Raw genomic sequence first — 16,159 nt, 5'->3', positions numbered from 1 at the left:
CTGAATTAAATGATTCAGATCTATTTCTTTGTTCCTGCTGATAATGTAATAAGAGGAAATAATGAAAATAAAATAAATACCTCTTTCCTAATCTACTAATAGGAATCTGTGATTAAAACCATAGATATTGAGCTTAATCTGATAATTGACAAGATAAATGTATAGGTTATAGGTTGAAGTTTCAAGAAAAATATTTGTGATGTAACATCACCATGGTAATACTTTACTAATTATTACTCAAAACAAGAATTTATTGAAGAAATTCAATTGAATTATTGTTTCAGTTATGACAACTATAGGCAACATTGGAATAGGATTATTAATACTCATTTTGGTTTGGATATTTGCTTTAGGAATATTTGTAATTGCAGTTAAACTACAAAGTAATATTGCCTGGATAGCTTTATGTACAGCCGCTGTTATTACAATAATTCTTGCTTCCTTCCCAGTGGAAAAACATAATAAAGAATTATACGATATAGAGACTGAGGTATATAGGAATCAATTGTATTATACAAATATGTCATGACTTATACTTTTTCAGGATAGAGACTTCACATTAATTTATAAAAATTTAGTACTTGTATTTTTATTGTTAAGTGCAGTACTTGGTTCTGTGGCTTTTTTTTTGTTTCATTGTATTGAACCAGTTCATGCAAAAGCAATACATAGTTTTTACCAGAAAAATAAGGAACTATGAATTTCATAACAAGAAGTGCTTGCAATTGCATCAGAAAAAATGTTGAAAAAATTATCTCATCAAGGAATATCACATCCTCTGCACAATTAAAAAAATTAATTTCACTCAAATCAGATGATGAGTTCTTGTCAAGAGTTTTGAATTCAAATAAGCCAGTTATTGTCAATTTTCATGCAGACTGGTGTGAACCTTGCCACATTTTAACCCCTAAACTTGAAGAGTTGATTGCACATAATATGGATATTGATTTAGCAACATTAGAGATTGATGACCATCCAGCTTTAGCCCAAACTTTTGAAGTCAAAGCAGTACCTGCAGTCATTGCTGTGAGAAATGGACTTGTTGTGGATAAATTCATTGGATTAGTTGATGCAAATTCAATTGAGGAATTGATTGAAAAGTTGAGTAAGAAGGAGTAGCAAATCGAGTTTATGCTCAAAATTATGTATATTTTTATATTAAGTTGTCACAGTTAATGAGAAAATATAAAAGTTGAAGGTAATGTGTTATTACTAGAACTAGTCTAAGGAGTTGTGACCCTTTTTTGATTTTAAATGATAACTCGTTGAAATCAGGGAAAGATATAGGCTTTCGATGATGAAAGTCTTATCTCTTATCATTTTTGATAATTGATCAGAGGAAATTTCAGTAGTACACTGAATTGAACTATAGATTCCTCTCATCAAATAAGTCACCTTTTTCATTTGCCATGTTTCCAAATAGAATTCAGTTAGAAAGTTTATGAAGGTTTCACAATGAGCTAATGCACTCCTGTCCTTTCAAGGCTTAAACCACTGAAATAACACAAATGTTAACATAGAAGTTTTATTAATTATATTATTTTTGGATGAAGATGCACGAATAATGGATCGCAGACGTCTGATAAAGTGCAAAATAATAAGCAAAATGTGATCTACTGTTAATTGCACTTCATTATTCGTAGATCTGGAAACGTTCATCCAAAAATAATACAATTCTTAAAACTTCTATGTTTGAATTATAATATCTCAGTGGTTTAAGCCGTGAAAGGACAGGATTGCATTAGCTCATTATGAAACAATTAAATGTTTATAACTTTTTAACTGAGCATAAAATGGTAAATAAAAAAGTGATTTCTTTGATGACGGATCTATAGTTCAATTCATTGCACAACTACGAAAATGGGTACATGGTGAATAAAAATAAGACATTTATGTGATACTAAATTTCTGTATATTTTGTACAGATGATTAGATGAAATTAACAATCTGGAATATAATAAATGTACAAAAAAACCATTTACAAAAGTGTTCCAAACAGTTATTAATTTTATATATTGATTGGTGCAGAAGTAAATACATGATAAAACTATGAAAAGCCAATATACATTTTTAAGTAAAATTAATCAACTCGTATAATTTTATATACAATAAACTATATTAATTCAAAACTGGAACTAGATACACATGGAACATCTTCGAACAGACAGAGTTTTTCCAACCTATGCACTGAAAATGGAGAAATATCATGAGAAGCTATATATTTCATTCCATTCATCAATTCTCTTTAAATCCTTACCTTCTTCAGTCAAATTCAGGTCATCTTCAAATTCTAAAAACGTTTTACATATTTCTTTATATCTTGAATAACTATCGATAAACTTTTCTATTGAGTCATATGAATTGAAGAATAGTAATTCAAAAACTCTAATTCCACATTTGAATATGGAAATATATTTATCTGAAATTATAATTCATTAATAGGTTGATAAAAAAATATGCCACATGTATATCCTCACTTTTTTGCCTATTGTTTTTATTTTCCTTGAATCTCAACAGTGTCCAGTATAGTACCTCTATTATCAATTGATACAATTGCTCCAAACATATACATCTAGAAATTAATATGTATACTTTGTAATTCAGTATTAACGACTAACTTACTTGTCTTTTTGCTGATCGTGTACCCAATATGGATTACTGGTGAAAACATTTTCTACGAATGATAATACATTGTATGTGATATCCAACGATAATTCTTCTTCCTTAATATCTTGCAGTGCATTATTCAAGAGAGAAACGAATAATGTGAATTTGCAGGTGTCTGTGGAATAAAATAAAATGTATACCTAACCTAACATAACCTATATGTAGATGAACTCTCCAACTTAGATATATTATTACTAAGGCTATTAACGTTTTATAAGCTACCTTCTGAGAAATAATTCAGTTTTCGTTTCTTATCCACCGTAAACTTTTTACCATCTGGTTTCATGCACAAAAAATCTAGGAATTTTTTGGATTTCGCACAATTTTTCGTGACAACCAACAGTTTATATATAACAACAGCTGGTGGTCTAGTAAACAATATAGATCCAAATAAAGAAGTGAAAACTGAAAAGCTGAAATAAAATGTATTATCAATATTACTATCGATTTCATTACTTATGAAACTCACATGTTATGATACAAGTTTTCCCTTGAAACGACCAGTAATAAAAATGCAACTGAATTCAAAAAAGTAGTGCATACCTCTGTCTTCCTCTGTTAAAAAAATTTAATAGTATATTTTATTAGTGATTATTCAGTGACTAACTTTCAAGTTGAGATGTTCAATTATAACTTACCAAAATGAAAATTTTTCTAACAATATCATTCAATAATGAAAAGTAGAATTCCTTTTTCTTCAAATCCCTCAAATATTCACGATATGAAGAATTCTCTTGACAATTTTGATTAAATAAAATAAGGTCTTTCATATATTCATTATAAGGTAATAATGCAGCCACAACTTTTATGGTTCTACCTACTCTAACTCCAATTTCACAGTTGCTAAAAAAGTTATCTTACAAAATAAATTTTTAAACAAAAAAGTATTCTCACATGTCATGCTTTTTTTCTGCATTATCACATTCTTTGGAATTTTGCTGTATAAATATCCTATCCAATTGTTCGATATCCTCAGTTCTATATACGTTTTCTAATTGATCCAAATATTGCATGAAATGTTTCATAAGTTGAATGGATATACTTAGTAACTGAAAATTATCGACAATATATTTAAAAAATTCAATATTTCTTATATGACTTACTTTATTGATGGTTTCTTTTTTATCTTCTGCATTAATATCAGTTACATTACTTTGAAATAAGGCAAATACTTCAGAATAAATATCCTCCAAAGAAATGTTCCTATTGTTAATGCAAGCAGATAGTTTAGGTCCTGGTGGAATTGTTAATTCTTCTTGAACGAGCTGATTATGCAGGTATGGTATAGTATTTTTTACAAATTGAGTAACCCTAGTTTCTACCACATGAATTTCTGGGGTAGAACTATCAAAGAAATCGAAAAGATCTTTTGAGTGTGCAATATACTCTGAAATTGATATTAATTTCTTCAAGTCTGGTGTTTCATTCAAAAATGTATCATGAATATATTGTTTATGCAATTATGCTACCGACTCTCAGAAACTGTTTACCTGGTTCTAATAATATACTGGTGTGAACATCTTTTCCTGTTTCTTTTACTACTTTCAATGTTTTTTCCTTATCGTCATGTGTTATATTGCTTCTTGATGGACTGAAAGAAAAAATAAATCATATATATTTTTAACAGTGATAATAAGGATAATTGTATTCACCTTTCAATTCTTTGTTTTTTGTTATGTTCATAAACACTGGAAATACTAAGATTGGTTCTAGAAATTTCTGAAATCTTTTGCTTCAAGTTAACTATTTCCAAGTCCTAAAACAAAAATATTTGTAAAAAACATCTCCCTCATAAAATAAAGTACTTTTTACCTTGAAATCTAACTGGCCTTTTATAGATTTTATTTCCTTTTCTTTCATGTTTGTGATTTCTATATATTCCTTCTGTTTTTTAGATAAATCTTCCACCATATCAGATTTCATTTTTTTTATTTGTGCACGAAGAATACTCACTTCTCCTTCTTTAGCTTCACATTTTTGTTGTAGATATGTTAATTTCATTGTTACATCTTCAGTGTTAGAAATTGGTTGTGGTTTTTTAAATACATTGTGCGGTGTTGAAATAAAATTTTGAGTGGAAGCAAAAGGTATATTCGGTTTGAAAGAATCATAGCTGAGTAGGGTGGAGGAGTTTTGTTGAGATTGCTGCACGATATCATCCTAAAAGGAATATTATTAATTTCATAATGCATGAAAATTGTATCAAATTTTTCTATTTCCATGAGTTTTAAATTCAATCAACGTCCAAGCTTACTTTTTCTAAAATTTTGTTAGCTATTTCGTCGAAACAATTATCATCAAGATCGTCATCCCAAAGTGTCTCATCGTGATCTTCTAATTTTTGTTTCTTTGATGTTTTATTGTTAAGTAGTAGTTCGCCAGAACGTTTTGCCATTTCAAAACATTTTATCATTTAAATATTCAAATATTAGTTTAGGTTATATGGATATTCTATGATTTCTCATAAATAATCATAAAAAACCAAGAAACTGAATGAAATTTTTTAAATAACTAACTTAAAATTCTAAATCGAAAAAATGGATTGTAGAAGACCGAATTAAAATAAAATCCTCTTTCATTTTTTGATTCGTCGAACAAATTATTAGCCCCATTACATTTGTAACTACCAAAAATTCTTTCCATTATACCTATTCGCAGATGAATAATTACTATTTCTTAATAAATCAAGATGAATTTATAATTAATTTCTTATTTAATGTAGAAAAACCATTTCTAAAATTTTTCCATTTTTATACATACCGAATGTGCCGATTCAACTTCATCACGTTCCTCTTTCAAAACCAAAATTTTATCAAGACAGTCAGCGTGATATCCAAATTTGCGGGCTGTTTCACGAGAAAATCTCAAGTTGCGATGACTGAAATGTATAGCTTTTCTATTTGCTATCAATTCCAAACACTTCTGCAATGTATCTGTTGAGAAATTGGCAATATTCGGGGATAAACCGCAAATGAAACATTTCTTCATCGATGTTGATAGAAATAAACTTGAATTTACGAAAGAGTATATCAAAAATGGTGTTATTTTGTTTGAAGAACTGTTTGCTGTAGCTCGGTTCTACGACGATAAGTATTCTGAAAGGTTCAAACAAAATATCATGTTTTCTAGGAAGGGTAAGAATATTTCTAGGAAACTAGGATTTAGGAGTTCCTAATTGGCTGTTTCATATTCAAAGCTGGGGTTTAAGTGATTTGCTTTGAGAAATTGTCGGACAGTTTCTTTTTAGGTTTGACCGTTATGGATTAAGATACCTAATGACACAAAATGATTTCAAAGGAAAAAAATTCGAGAAATGCGCTAACGTTATTCCACCATTATACCTAAAACATTCTTGAATTTGTTGAGAACAGAATATTATTTTATTATCGTCATTATCAAATCAATTTGCTTCCAAAATGTCTCAATTTGGAGATATTTCGAATTTTGTTGATAAATTCTCAAGAGAATTTGATTGGAGAATATTTTCACCAATGAACCTTAAACCTTAGGTCTTATGGAAATATATTATTATTTTGTATAGGTAAACCCACTTAGATCTAAAATGCATAAGTGATGGCACATCAATTATGTGAGTCTCTATTTAAAATTCTAAAAATTTAATTTAGTGGAGAATTTGCCAGTAAGTCATCTATACAGCAATTACTGAACTTATTCTTGGCGATGCTAACTACAAGTAGAATCCTGTAACGTAAATGCAAACTACAAATAGAATCCTGTAACGTAAATGCCAACTACAAGTAGAATCCTGTAACGTAAATGCCAACTACAAGTAGAATCCTGTAACGTAAATGCCAACTACAAGTAGAATCCTGTAACGTAAATGCCAACTACAAGTAGAATCCTGTAACGTTATTGTCACTGCCAAAGCTTGGTTTGAGCTACTTTTCTTAGATGTCGCCATTAGTCAAATCCTTTTAAAGAAAATTTGGTGGATGCGCTATATTTAAGCGCATCCGCCCAAAAATTCTAACAGATAGAAATAATTTTCTGCTAAGAATCCACGCCTTATTCGGAATCTACAATCTTGAAGCCCCTTAAATAACAGAACCAAATTTTCAATTCGATCCGTCGCTATCTTTAATTCTTGATAATTTAGAGAATAAATTGATTAAAAATATCAAATTTGTAAGTCACGTAGAACAGATGGCATTTATAATCTGTTTGTTTAGATATACCAAAGTGTTTCACAAATAGTTTTGTAATGTCAGATAATTCAGTTTTTTTACTTCTGAACTATTTATGGGTTGTGATGATAATTCATGACAGCTCAAGTCTACTATAACTTTGCAATTCACTATCAACCCAAAAAATTTACCTCAAATTATTTCTAAAAGGATTTGAATAATGTAAGGAAAAATAATAAATATATTATAGAAAATATAATATACCACTTTTCGAAAGACTTATCCAATTATATTGGGCAAAATTGAATAATAAATTTAACAAAGTATATATACAAAAAAATGCATTCTCACAAATTTTCCTATACAGACAGTCATTTTTTTTTAACATGAAGTTGTTCAATATATTAAATAAATACATTTACAGAAAGTTCAACTCAGCAGACTCAAATCGCCAATAACTTCCTCCTGTTCCTTTTTCTTCTTTGCAGGCATCTGTGGTAAATCCTGTATTCGAACTTCTTTCTTGAATAACTGCCCTACACTTCTACCAATTAACTAAAACCAAAAAGAAACACGATAAGAATAAATGAAAATCATTAAATTTTTTCATTATGTTATAAGTAACAAACAAATAACAGCACATTCAATACAGCATGTTCCTAAATTAGAGGTTCAAATGAAAATAAGAGATTTCCCAGATGATTTTATGAAGTACTTTTTGGTTTCTTGTAGTTTTGTCGTATCTACTACCAATTTTGTGCCGGTTTTTTCCCAATATGGAGCAATGGTTCATAAAGATTTGAAAAACTCATATAATCATCAATTCATCACAAAAAAAGGGGAATTACAAAAAAAACCTGCATCTCGAAAAAAAGGGTTTTTAGGCTAATGTTTAGAAAACTTTTTTTCTTAAAGTTATGGGGAATCTCTCATTTTAATTTGTACCTCTAATTTAGGAACAACTTGTCTAAGATAAGGAACCTTCAAATAAATATAATAAATGAAAAATAAATAAATGTGTGTACTTACAGAACCGGTAATTTTCCTGAATAAGTCTTTTTTAACCTTTTCGATTTTGTTGCCTTTGCTAGTAGTCCCTGAAATTCTTTCGTCTAATTTCTGTAAATCTACAGGGCTAACACCAGGGATTTGTTGCATGATGCCCAAAACCTCCAGGAATAACGGTCTCAACATCTCATACATCTGAGCACCCAAAGTTAACAGAGAACCCTGATTCGCCTCGTGTTGACCATGCAGAGTTAGAGCGTTCAATACAGCGGCCATCACATGGGCTGCCATTTCTCCGTTCAAAGAATTATCAACCACTAGCTGCCTTATTATCGGTCCGATCAGGTAGGTAGCCTTCAGCGATGCGTTGCTGTCGATCCAAGACAAAGCTCCGAGAACCGTCAGCAGAATGGATTGGCAAGTTTTTTCTTTCCGCAAAAGGATCAGGCCTAAATCTGAAATCACTTCATTTGTGATATTTAATCTAGTCGAAGGAGGTGTGGGAGAGTCAGTACTGAGATCCTCAATTTCCATGGTATCGTGATTCGGCTCCGGAGTGTAGGTACCGCCGACTAGAGCTATTTTGAGAATATCCAGGTATTCACGGGTGAGAACTCTCGTTAGAATATCTTCCAGCACTTCTTGAGTATCTTGATCCTCCTGAGAATCTGGGTTTCGGAGTTCGCTGACTTGTTGCCATTTGATATGCAATTTTGACAACACTGAAAGATACGGTTTTTAGAATTTCCAAATATGGTTTTTTTTTTGTGCTACTTACTTATCGGTGTTAAGTGTTCCATGATCGGGGAAATTACACTTTCATAAAATGGGGCTGGACAGGAATGTATGAAGGGTTTCAAAAATACCCTTATGATCGGCCTTAACCTATAGTCGGGAATAAACTGCAACAAGGGCAAGAATAATGGATTATTTCATGTTGTCGGGGAATTAGACTCTTTGGTTCAATAAACCTCTTATTTACTCTGTATTAAATTAGGGATTTTTTGAGTCTACTATTTAGATTCATACTTTTTATTTTTAATTGGTAATTGCGGAGCTGCTCTATGTTATTTTTGAGGTTATGCTTCAAAAATAGGTTTGAAATAAGATGCATAGAATCCCTGGTGTGTGTACTGATTCGATTTTGTTTCAGACTTTTTGAGATATCCACCTGTTGCTTTGGTGTTCTGCTTCACCAGAGTTCTGCGAGGTGGCGCTCTTCAGAAATTTTCGAATTACCGCTATCTGCCTGGCACGTTTAAAAATGAAATACTGATTTTAGACTTTACAAACATTCACAATAAATTACAATTCAGTTCCTGTCGATTTTTTAATGAAATGAATGGAATATAATGACAGAGTATAAAAGATTGTTACGAGCATAAAATATAAAATATTATTGTTCTATACTCAAAGGTCACGAGAGCCGAGAATCGAGAGAAACGTCAAATTTAAACGATGTATGCGCCATCTGAAACAGACGCGATCCCTCGAAATCAAGTAGGTATAAATCTGAAAAATCTCCCGTTTTGTCTGAAAGTTTTACAGGTATAAGTAGACACACCAGGTTTTCTATGCATCTCAGCCCAGATAAAACCTATTACTGTAAAACCGTTTATATGGCAAAGATTTCATTGAAGCTTGAGTATCATTATCAGTTTTTAGAAATATTCAAAATTTACTCACTTGTAAACAAGACAGAATGCTGTTCATAATGGCTAATCCAATATCCGGCAGGCCGTAAAGATCTCTACCCAAGGAAGGCCCCATCGATCCCATCATATGATAGCAGTTTTCTTGCAGCGCTACCAAAAATCTCTGTATTCTCTCCCCAGAACCGGAAACAGTATTATCGCTACTGTCGGATATAACTTGTCCTATCAACCCCAAAAGATTCGATTTCTCCGTTTCCAACATAGAGAAACAACCCCTATAATCATTGTGAATGATCGATTGCACTTCTGGTAGAAACAATTCGTTAAAAATCCTAATAAGAGAGAGAATGTTTGGCAGTAACGGTATAATGTGAGGTGTTGCCGGATTGCGACAAATGGGGTTTCCGGATTCCGTCAATCCGACCACGAACCCACCTCTGGTTGCCCTCTCCGGGTCGTCTGGCCAAGAACAACGTTTCACAGCCCCCAAAAACATATTGATGCAAAAATTGATGTTGCACCTGTTAAGACCGTACGTGTCCAAGATATTTTGAACGGGGGGCTTGTCCAAACCTATGAAAGATATAAAACTAGGGGCACTCTTGAAAGCTCCGGAATTTGTAATGCTGGCCCAGCAAATGTTCGGTTCTCTCAGAGTTTCAGCGACGAAATTACACTGGCGTTCGTAATCTCCGAAATGGTTTGATATTAACAGTAGAGACTCTTGAAGGGTGACTTTTTCCATCGTACTCAGCTGTGCCGGACCATCTGCTCTCGATAAATTTTCTACAGTTGCCCTTATTTGATCGAAAACGGGTAATAAAAGAAGCGGATACTTATTTCCTATTTTTACCATCAGGGAAGCTGCGTGACGTCTTACGTTTTTCACTTGACGAGATCTAGTGCTCCTATCGTGGCCTTCTGGAGAGTACATAAGTGTCGAGAAAATTTTATCTAATACTTGTGGCAGAAGAGCAGCCCCCGATGCAGCAACTGAATTAACTGGAAAAAATATACAACATACACAGTGTTCCTAAATCGGAGGTATAGGGTGTTTTTTTTAGAGGTATATAACTTTAAGTTGGGATTACTGTTCAAAATGGTGACCGATTTAACAGCTGTCAAGTGATTTATTCTCAGTTTGGTTTGGCAATTCATCATCAATAGACACACGCCTGAACAACGCTTGCAAATAGTGCAATTTTATTTCGAAAATAATGGTTCTGTGCGGAATACGTATCGCGCACTACGTCCATTTTATTTTCTTTAGCGATGAAGCGCACTTCTGGTTGAATGGCTACGTCAACAAACAAAACTGCCGCATTTGGAGTGAAGCTAATCCTCAAGTGTATGTCGAAACACCGTTACATCCAGAAAAACTGACTGTTTGATGCGCTTTATGGGCTAGTGGAATCATTGGTCCGTACTTCTTCAAAAACTATGATGGTCAGAACGTTACAGTCAATAGTGATCGGTATAGAGCCATGATTACTAACTTTTTCATTCCTGAATTGAACAACCATGATGTCCAGGAGCTGTGGTTCCAACAAGACGGCGTAACATGTCACACAGCTCGTGCCACAAAAGATTTATTGAAAGACACGTTTGGTGAACGCCTAATTTCACGTTTTGGACCTGTGAATTGGCCTCCAAGATCACCGCTAGTCTACTTTCTGTGGGGCTATGTAAAGTCATTGGTCTATGCGGATAAGCCATAAACCCTTGACCATTTGGAAGACAACATTCGCCGTGTTATTGCCGATATACGGCCACAAATGTTGGAAAAAGTCATCGAAAATTGGACGTCTAGATTGGACTACATCCGAGCCAGCCGTGGCGGTCATATGCCAGAAATCATATTTAAAATGTAATGCCACAAGATTATCTTGCGGATAAATAAAATTCATGTCAATCGAAAAATCCATCGTTGTTTTATTGCAATTTAAAGTTCTATAGCTCTAAAAAAAACACCCTTCACAAAGGAAAATGAGAGATTTCTTGGATAATTTCATTAAAAAAAACCGCTGGAATTTTGCCAACAAAATGTTTTTTACTATGGTAGACCGGGGACTTTTCAATTGGCCTGTTATGCCAAATTTAAGTTAAATATCTTGTGAAGAGAAGGTGCTATTAGAAAAAATCAAACTTTAACACCCTTTATCTCAAAATCAAAAGGTTGGCGGGCCAATGTTTATACGACTTTTTTTTTTTAATGATCCAAGGAATCTGTCATTTTCGTTGTACCTGTATTTATATCAAAATGTGAGGTCTAGTAAAAAGTTACCTGTTGGTGCCATTTGCCCAGTGGACATACTGAGAAACACGAAAAGGGCAGAAATGCACGTCAACAAAGTGGACAAGATCAGCGGATCTACAGGCTGGTACGAAAGACACAACTGCAATAATTGTAGACCAGAAGCTATCGACGGTCTTTCTTTGGCTTGAAGAACTCGACTCAGTATACTTTCCAGAAACGTTGACAGGGCTTCCCATTCCTGAAAGACTGGATCCGTCTGGTTTATATTGGTCGTTAGATTGGGAACTTGCAGACATTTGATGAGCCACTGCTCCACATAGTTGAAAGTGACTAACGGAGCTACTATTGTAGCGTGCCTGTAATACGTTGTTTGAATAATAAGTGAAAACCGGAAAATAAACATTCTAAATTCAGGAGCTTTTGTGTGCTTGTCCAAATTAGAGAATTCATTGAAATATCTCAGAGGCGTAACATTTTTTTCTTGAAAAATTTGAAAGCAATTAATTGTCAAATATTAAGAAAAAATTTAACATCTATTAGGCCAATTGAAACGTTCGGTCTGATACACAGTCAGCTGGCAAGGTTATGGCATCAGTATTCTGTATAATATTCATTGATTACGTCCAAAAGGGCCAGACCATCAACAGCGATTATTATATAGTGTTATTGGATCATTTAAAGGATGAAATCATTAAAAACGGCCCTATTTGAAGAAAAAAAGGTGTTGTTTCATCAAGACAATGAAAACAATGACAAAATTGCATGAATTGGGCTTTGAATTGCTTCTGCATCCACCGTATTCGCCAGATCTGGCAACTAGCGACTTTTTCCTGGTCTCAGACCTTAAAAGACGCTCGCTGTAAAGAAATTTACCGCCAAAGAAGAAGTAATCGCCAAAACTGAGGCCTATTTTGAAGCAAAAGAATAATTGTACTACAAAATGGTATCCAAAAGTTGGAAGATCGCTATAATCGCTTTATCGCCTTCGAAAGCAACTATAATAATAATAATGAATCGAATTTTGCCAAAAAAATGTGTTTTATTATGGTAGACCAGGGACTTTTCAATTGGCTTGTTATGAAGCATTTGCGAACAAAATTGAGATATCAAAATTTTACAAAAATTTTGTTTTTTCACCTATAACCCCGGAATTTTTTCATTCTCTGGAACAAGCACAAAAATGAGATTAGACCAACGACTCACCTGAAACTATCAAGGAAATCGGCCCGACATCTATAGAAATGAGTAGAAAATTCTTCTTCGCTATCGAAATCATATTTAGCATATGTGGCACTCGGACTAAGGTCAGACTGTGGTGTTTTGGCAGAGGGATAAATGAACTTAATTATTTTTGGTGCGGTGCATTGCACCCACTGGGGAATGCAAGAAAGAAACATCGGATCTCTGGATATCTGGTCATGTTTGAGCATGCAGTTCCATATCGGATTTGCCAGATGGGCGAGTGTTAAACTCTGGTGACTACTGAAAGCAAGAATGGCCTCTAGGAACATGGAGAAGTTGGGTGGTCTGGTCCAGCCGTCTTTACCCCAAAGGCTGCAAATTTGTGTTGTAAGACCTCCTAAAACCTATCGAGAAAGTAACATAAAACAAGTATGTAGTGACAACATTTTTCAGTATGAAGTAAACAAAATTAATTAAAAATTTCTTATTTACCTGTACCAATTTTTTTTTAAAAAGGTAATGCTGTTCATTTCCAGAACTACCAGGGTTCTTAGCAGCAGCTACTAGACATTGAATAGGTTCCTCAGTAAATAAAAGCAGTAGAGGTTTTCGTTCTTCAACTTTTCCTTTTCTGTTAACGATCTGAATCCAAAGAAAAAATGCAAATAACAAAGGCACCTCTCGACTATAATTCCAACTCACCTGAGAAAGACATTCTGCCGAGGGATATTGAAACGATTCATCGTTTAAAAGTAAACAGAGAATCTGTAGTAACCTGCCGTTTTGATTCATTATGTGCACCATTGATACCCATTCTACGAAACCAGTTAAAGTTAAAAGCACCATCTTCACCACTCGTCCATGTGATACACCTTTGCTAGAGTTATTTGTTTCACAGCACAGCCTGAACTGACTTACATGTAATTCAATTAGTCTTAGAAAAAAATCGAAAATAATTGCCATATTGGCTGTCAGCGCATGATAAATATCCTTTCTCCTCTGATTAGATTCTAATGTCTAAAACAAATTAAAAATACATATGAAAAATTCAAATCCTCATGAATGACAATAATATTAATAAATTATTCACCTGTAACAAGGCTACATCTTCAACAAGGCGTAGGAACACTAAAAGAACCAATTCTGTTTGTACTTCACCACAAGCACATGCATCACTCAATTCAGACAAAAGGCTAGGCCATTGCTGGGGCCATTCCCTCTTGACCATTTCTACAATGACTCGACTCAAGGCATCTTTCATATGAAGTTCATCACTAACTCCCCCAGCAGATAATAACTTCATAGCATTTTCCTATGGTAAAATTAAACCAAATGTATAGAAAAATTGATCAGCCATATTAAGTAAAAAATGCAATTATTGCATCACATCTTCGTTATAAAAAAAATACTACTGGAACATATATTCACATAAAGTAAAGGCCAGAAAGATATAAAAGGGTTGATTGAGTGAACTTGCCTTTATGAAAATTTTTTCTTGTTGGGATATTTGTGTCCATCTATATTTAACCATATGTTCCATTAACTGCAGACCAAAATGCCTTGAAGTGAGGGAATGTTCAGAACCTGCAGCCAAGTACAACCCTGCTGCAGCACATAGTGGTGAATTTTCTTTGAAGCTTTCACAAGCATTGTATGCTCGGTGCCTGTCAGAATGAGATGCTTCTACACTCATAGCTAACTCAACAGCTCTAGCTAAATCAGAAGCTAGAGCTGCAACGTCTGTACTTGCCATTAGAGACATTTTTCATCTAAAAAATTAAATTGTTAGAATCGTCACATGTAAATACACATGGTCTTACATAAATCAAATGTTTATCATCAAATCTAACAAGCTTCAATGGCTTTTGTCTGTAGTATAATTTTGTATGGTTTACTGCATCCTCACATCAAAATTTGGATGAATTAAGTGTCACCATCCAATTCTAAAATATTTCAACATTTGTTGCCGGTTGCTGTGATTCTTGGAAATCGTGAAATTGTTCAAAGAATAACTGTCAGTGTCAATTTTGACGAGGGGTGCGTTCAGAAATTATGAAATATTCAAACATTTGGCAATTTATAAATATTATTTAAATTATAAATATATTTATTACCAATATGTTACGATTTATTTTTTGATTACTAAAATTAGCAGAAAAAAATTGAAACAATTAAACGGATTTATATGATTCCTATACGCATATCTACCAAGCATTGTTTAAACAATGCTACCAAGTATTATTATTTAAATTTATATCAGTCAAAACAAAATGAAAAGTTTTGTTTACTAAGTTTAATGAACCAGTTTATGAGAAATATTACTGAGTTGACTATTATAGGTATATAGGAAAGAATTGTTGATTTATTTTATGCTAATATTTTATCGATAATTACTTGCATTGTATATTAGTTTCTGAAGTAATATACTTTATCAGGGATTCAACTTGATATTTTATTATTTTAAGTAGATATCAGGCTTGACGTTGATTTTTCTATTTACTTTCGTGCAGTTTTTTTAAATGATGAAATAAATATATGGTGGATGCGCTATAATAATAAAAACTATACTTTTTTCTTGATGTTTAGACTCGCTTGGAATTAATGTGTTTCCCTTCTCATTTGAAATATGTTATTTTTATATATCAAACAATTGAAGTATTAAAAGGAAATAGTGCAAAACAATTGTTTTGTACTATTGCAGTATTCAAAGGAAAAATTGCAAAATATTGGTTTTGCACTATTTCCTAAGATAAAAGATTGCTCAATATAGATCAACCATATTTGAAATAGGGAGGAAAACAAATGAGTTTCAAACAAATCTAAATATCATGAAAAACATTATGATTTCCATAATTACAGCGCATCCACCATATATTCATTTCAACGAGTCAATGGTCAAAACCAAATTTTTCCATATTAAATGTCAAAATTGTATTAGAGCTCGTTTTGTTTTTAACTCGATTTTTATGCATTGATAGTTTTTGAAAGACGTAGAAAATGGTAATTCGAAGTAATTATTTCCAAATATGTGAATTCGACTAAAAGACAAATACCCATCATGTTTTTGATAAACTTAAATGATTGAATTGATAATTTTCAACTCTTATACGTACGTGGACGATTGCAATATACTTATATTTAAAAAAATTACAGGTTTCAGAACCCTTCAGGTATGTTAATTATTCGAGAGTATCCCAACTGTAAAATATTAAGATATCTTTTGAACATATAGCAAGTACATAAGT

General features: G+C 32.8%; 2 protein-coding genes and 1 long non-coding RNA gene across 4 annotated transcripts; 1 reads left to right on the top strand and 2 right to left on the bottom strand.

The window, feature by feature from the left end:
* The first annotated feature begins 112 nt into the window (after positions 1 to 112).
* Positions 113 to 1,202, top strand: LOC123683789. The gene is made up of 3 exons (XR_006748052.1): positions 113 to 215; positions 285 to 490; positions 545 to 1,202. It is a non-coding gene; the product is annotated as an uncharacterized LOC123683789 (long non-coding RNA).
* A 691-nt stretch (positions 1,203 to 1,893) lies between these two features.
* LOC123683788 lies at positions 1,894 to 5,128 on the bottom strand. Its single transcript, XM_045622681.1, has 13 exons — positions 4,922 to 5,128; positions 4,480 to 4,827; positions 4,320 to 4,423; positions 4,158 to 4,258; positions 3,771 to 4,054; positions 3,562 to 3,716; positions 3,306 to 3,510; positions 3,137 to 3,222; positions 2,890 to 3,080; positions 2,623 to 2,782; positions 2,478 to 2,572; positions 2,258 to 2,419; positions 1,894 to 2,187 (listed from the first exon to the last, which is right to left on the bottom strand). The coding sequence occupies exons 1-13, from the start codon at positions 5,078 to 5,080 to the stop codon at positions 2,114 to 2,116; spliced, it is 2,124 nt and encodes a 707-aa protein (XP_045478637.1). The 5' UTR covers positions 5,081 to 5,128; the 3' UTR covers positions 1,894 to 2,113.
* A 1,924-nt stretch (positions 5,129 to 7,052) lies between these two features.
* Positions 7,053 to 14,928, bottom strand: LOC123683787 (exportin-5). Of its 2 annotated transcripts, XM_045622679.1 has the most exons (12): positions 14,735 to 14,921; positions 14,392 to 14,683; positions 14,005 to 14,226; positions 13,617 to 13,931; positions 13,407 to 13,556; positions 12,936 to 13,318; positions 11,760 to 12,088; positions 9,507 to 10,477; positions 8,599 to 8,722; positions 8,336 to 8,542; positions 7,842 to 8,275; positions 7,053 to 7,367 (listed from the first exon to the last, which is right to left on the bottom strand). In XM_045622679.1, the coding sequence occupies exons 2-12, from the start codon at positions 14,674 to 14,676 to the stop codon at positions 7,242 to 7,244; spliced, it is 3,546 nt and encodes a 1,181-aa protein (XP_045478635.1). In that variant the 5' UTR covers positions 14,677 to 14,683; positions 14,735 to 14,921; the 3' UTR covers positions 7,053 to 7,241. The 2 variants fall into 2 exon arrangements, with proteins under 2 accessions (XP_045478635.1, XP_045478634.1); XM_045622678.1 differs by having other exon boundaries at positions 7,842 to 8,542; positions 14,735 to 14,928.
* Positions 14,929 to 16,159: the final 1,231 nt, after the last annotated feature.

This window comes from Harmonia axyridis, chromosome 7, assembly GCF_914767665.1.
Source record: "Harmonia axyridis chromosome 7, icHarAxyr1.1, whole genome shotgun sequence".
NCBI classification, from domain to species: Eukaryota; Metazoa; Arthropoda; class Insecta; order Coleoptera; family Coccinellidae; genus Harmonia; species Harmonia axyridis.
Note: the sequence above shows the minus strand (reverse complement) of the source record. Positions and strands in the feature narration are given on the sequence as shown.

Excerpts from the sequence above, each read along its gene's own strand:
- LOC123683788 (XM_045622681.1), bottom strand. The coding sequence starts at position 5,080 with ATGATAAAATGTTTTGAAATGGCAAAACGTTCTGGCGAACTACTACTT. Across the intron at positions 4,259-4,319 it reads AAAAAACAAAGAATTGAAAG|TCCATCAAGAAGCAATATAA; the intron begins GTGAATACAATT and ends TTTTTCTTTCAG. Across the intron at positions 2,783-2,889 it reads ACTGAATTATTTCTCAGAAG|ACACCTGCAAATTCACATTA; the intron begins GTAGCTTATAAA and ends TTTATTCCACAG.
- LOC123683787 (XM_045622678.1), bottom strand. The coding sequence starts at position 14,676 with ATGTCTCTAATGGCAAGTACAGACGTTGCAGCTCTAGCTTCTGATTTA. Across the intron at positions 13,319-13,406 it reads TTAAAAAAAAATTGGTACAG|GTTTTAGGAGGTCTTACAAC; the intron begins GTAAATAAGAAA and ends CTTTCTCGATAG. Across the intron at positions 10,478-11,759 it reads TGGGCAAATGGCACCAACAG|TTAATTCAGTTGCTGCATCG; the intron begins GTAACTTTTTAC and ends TATTTTTTCCAG.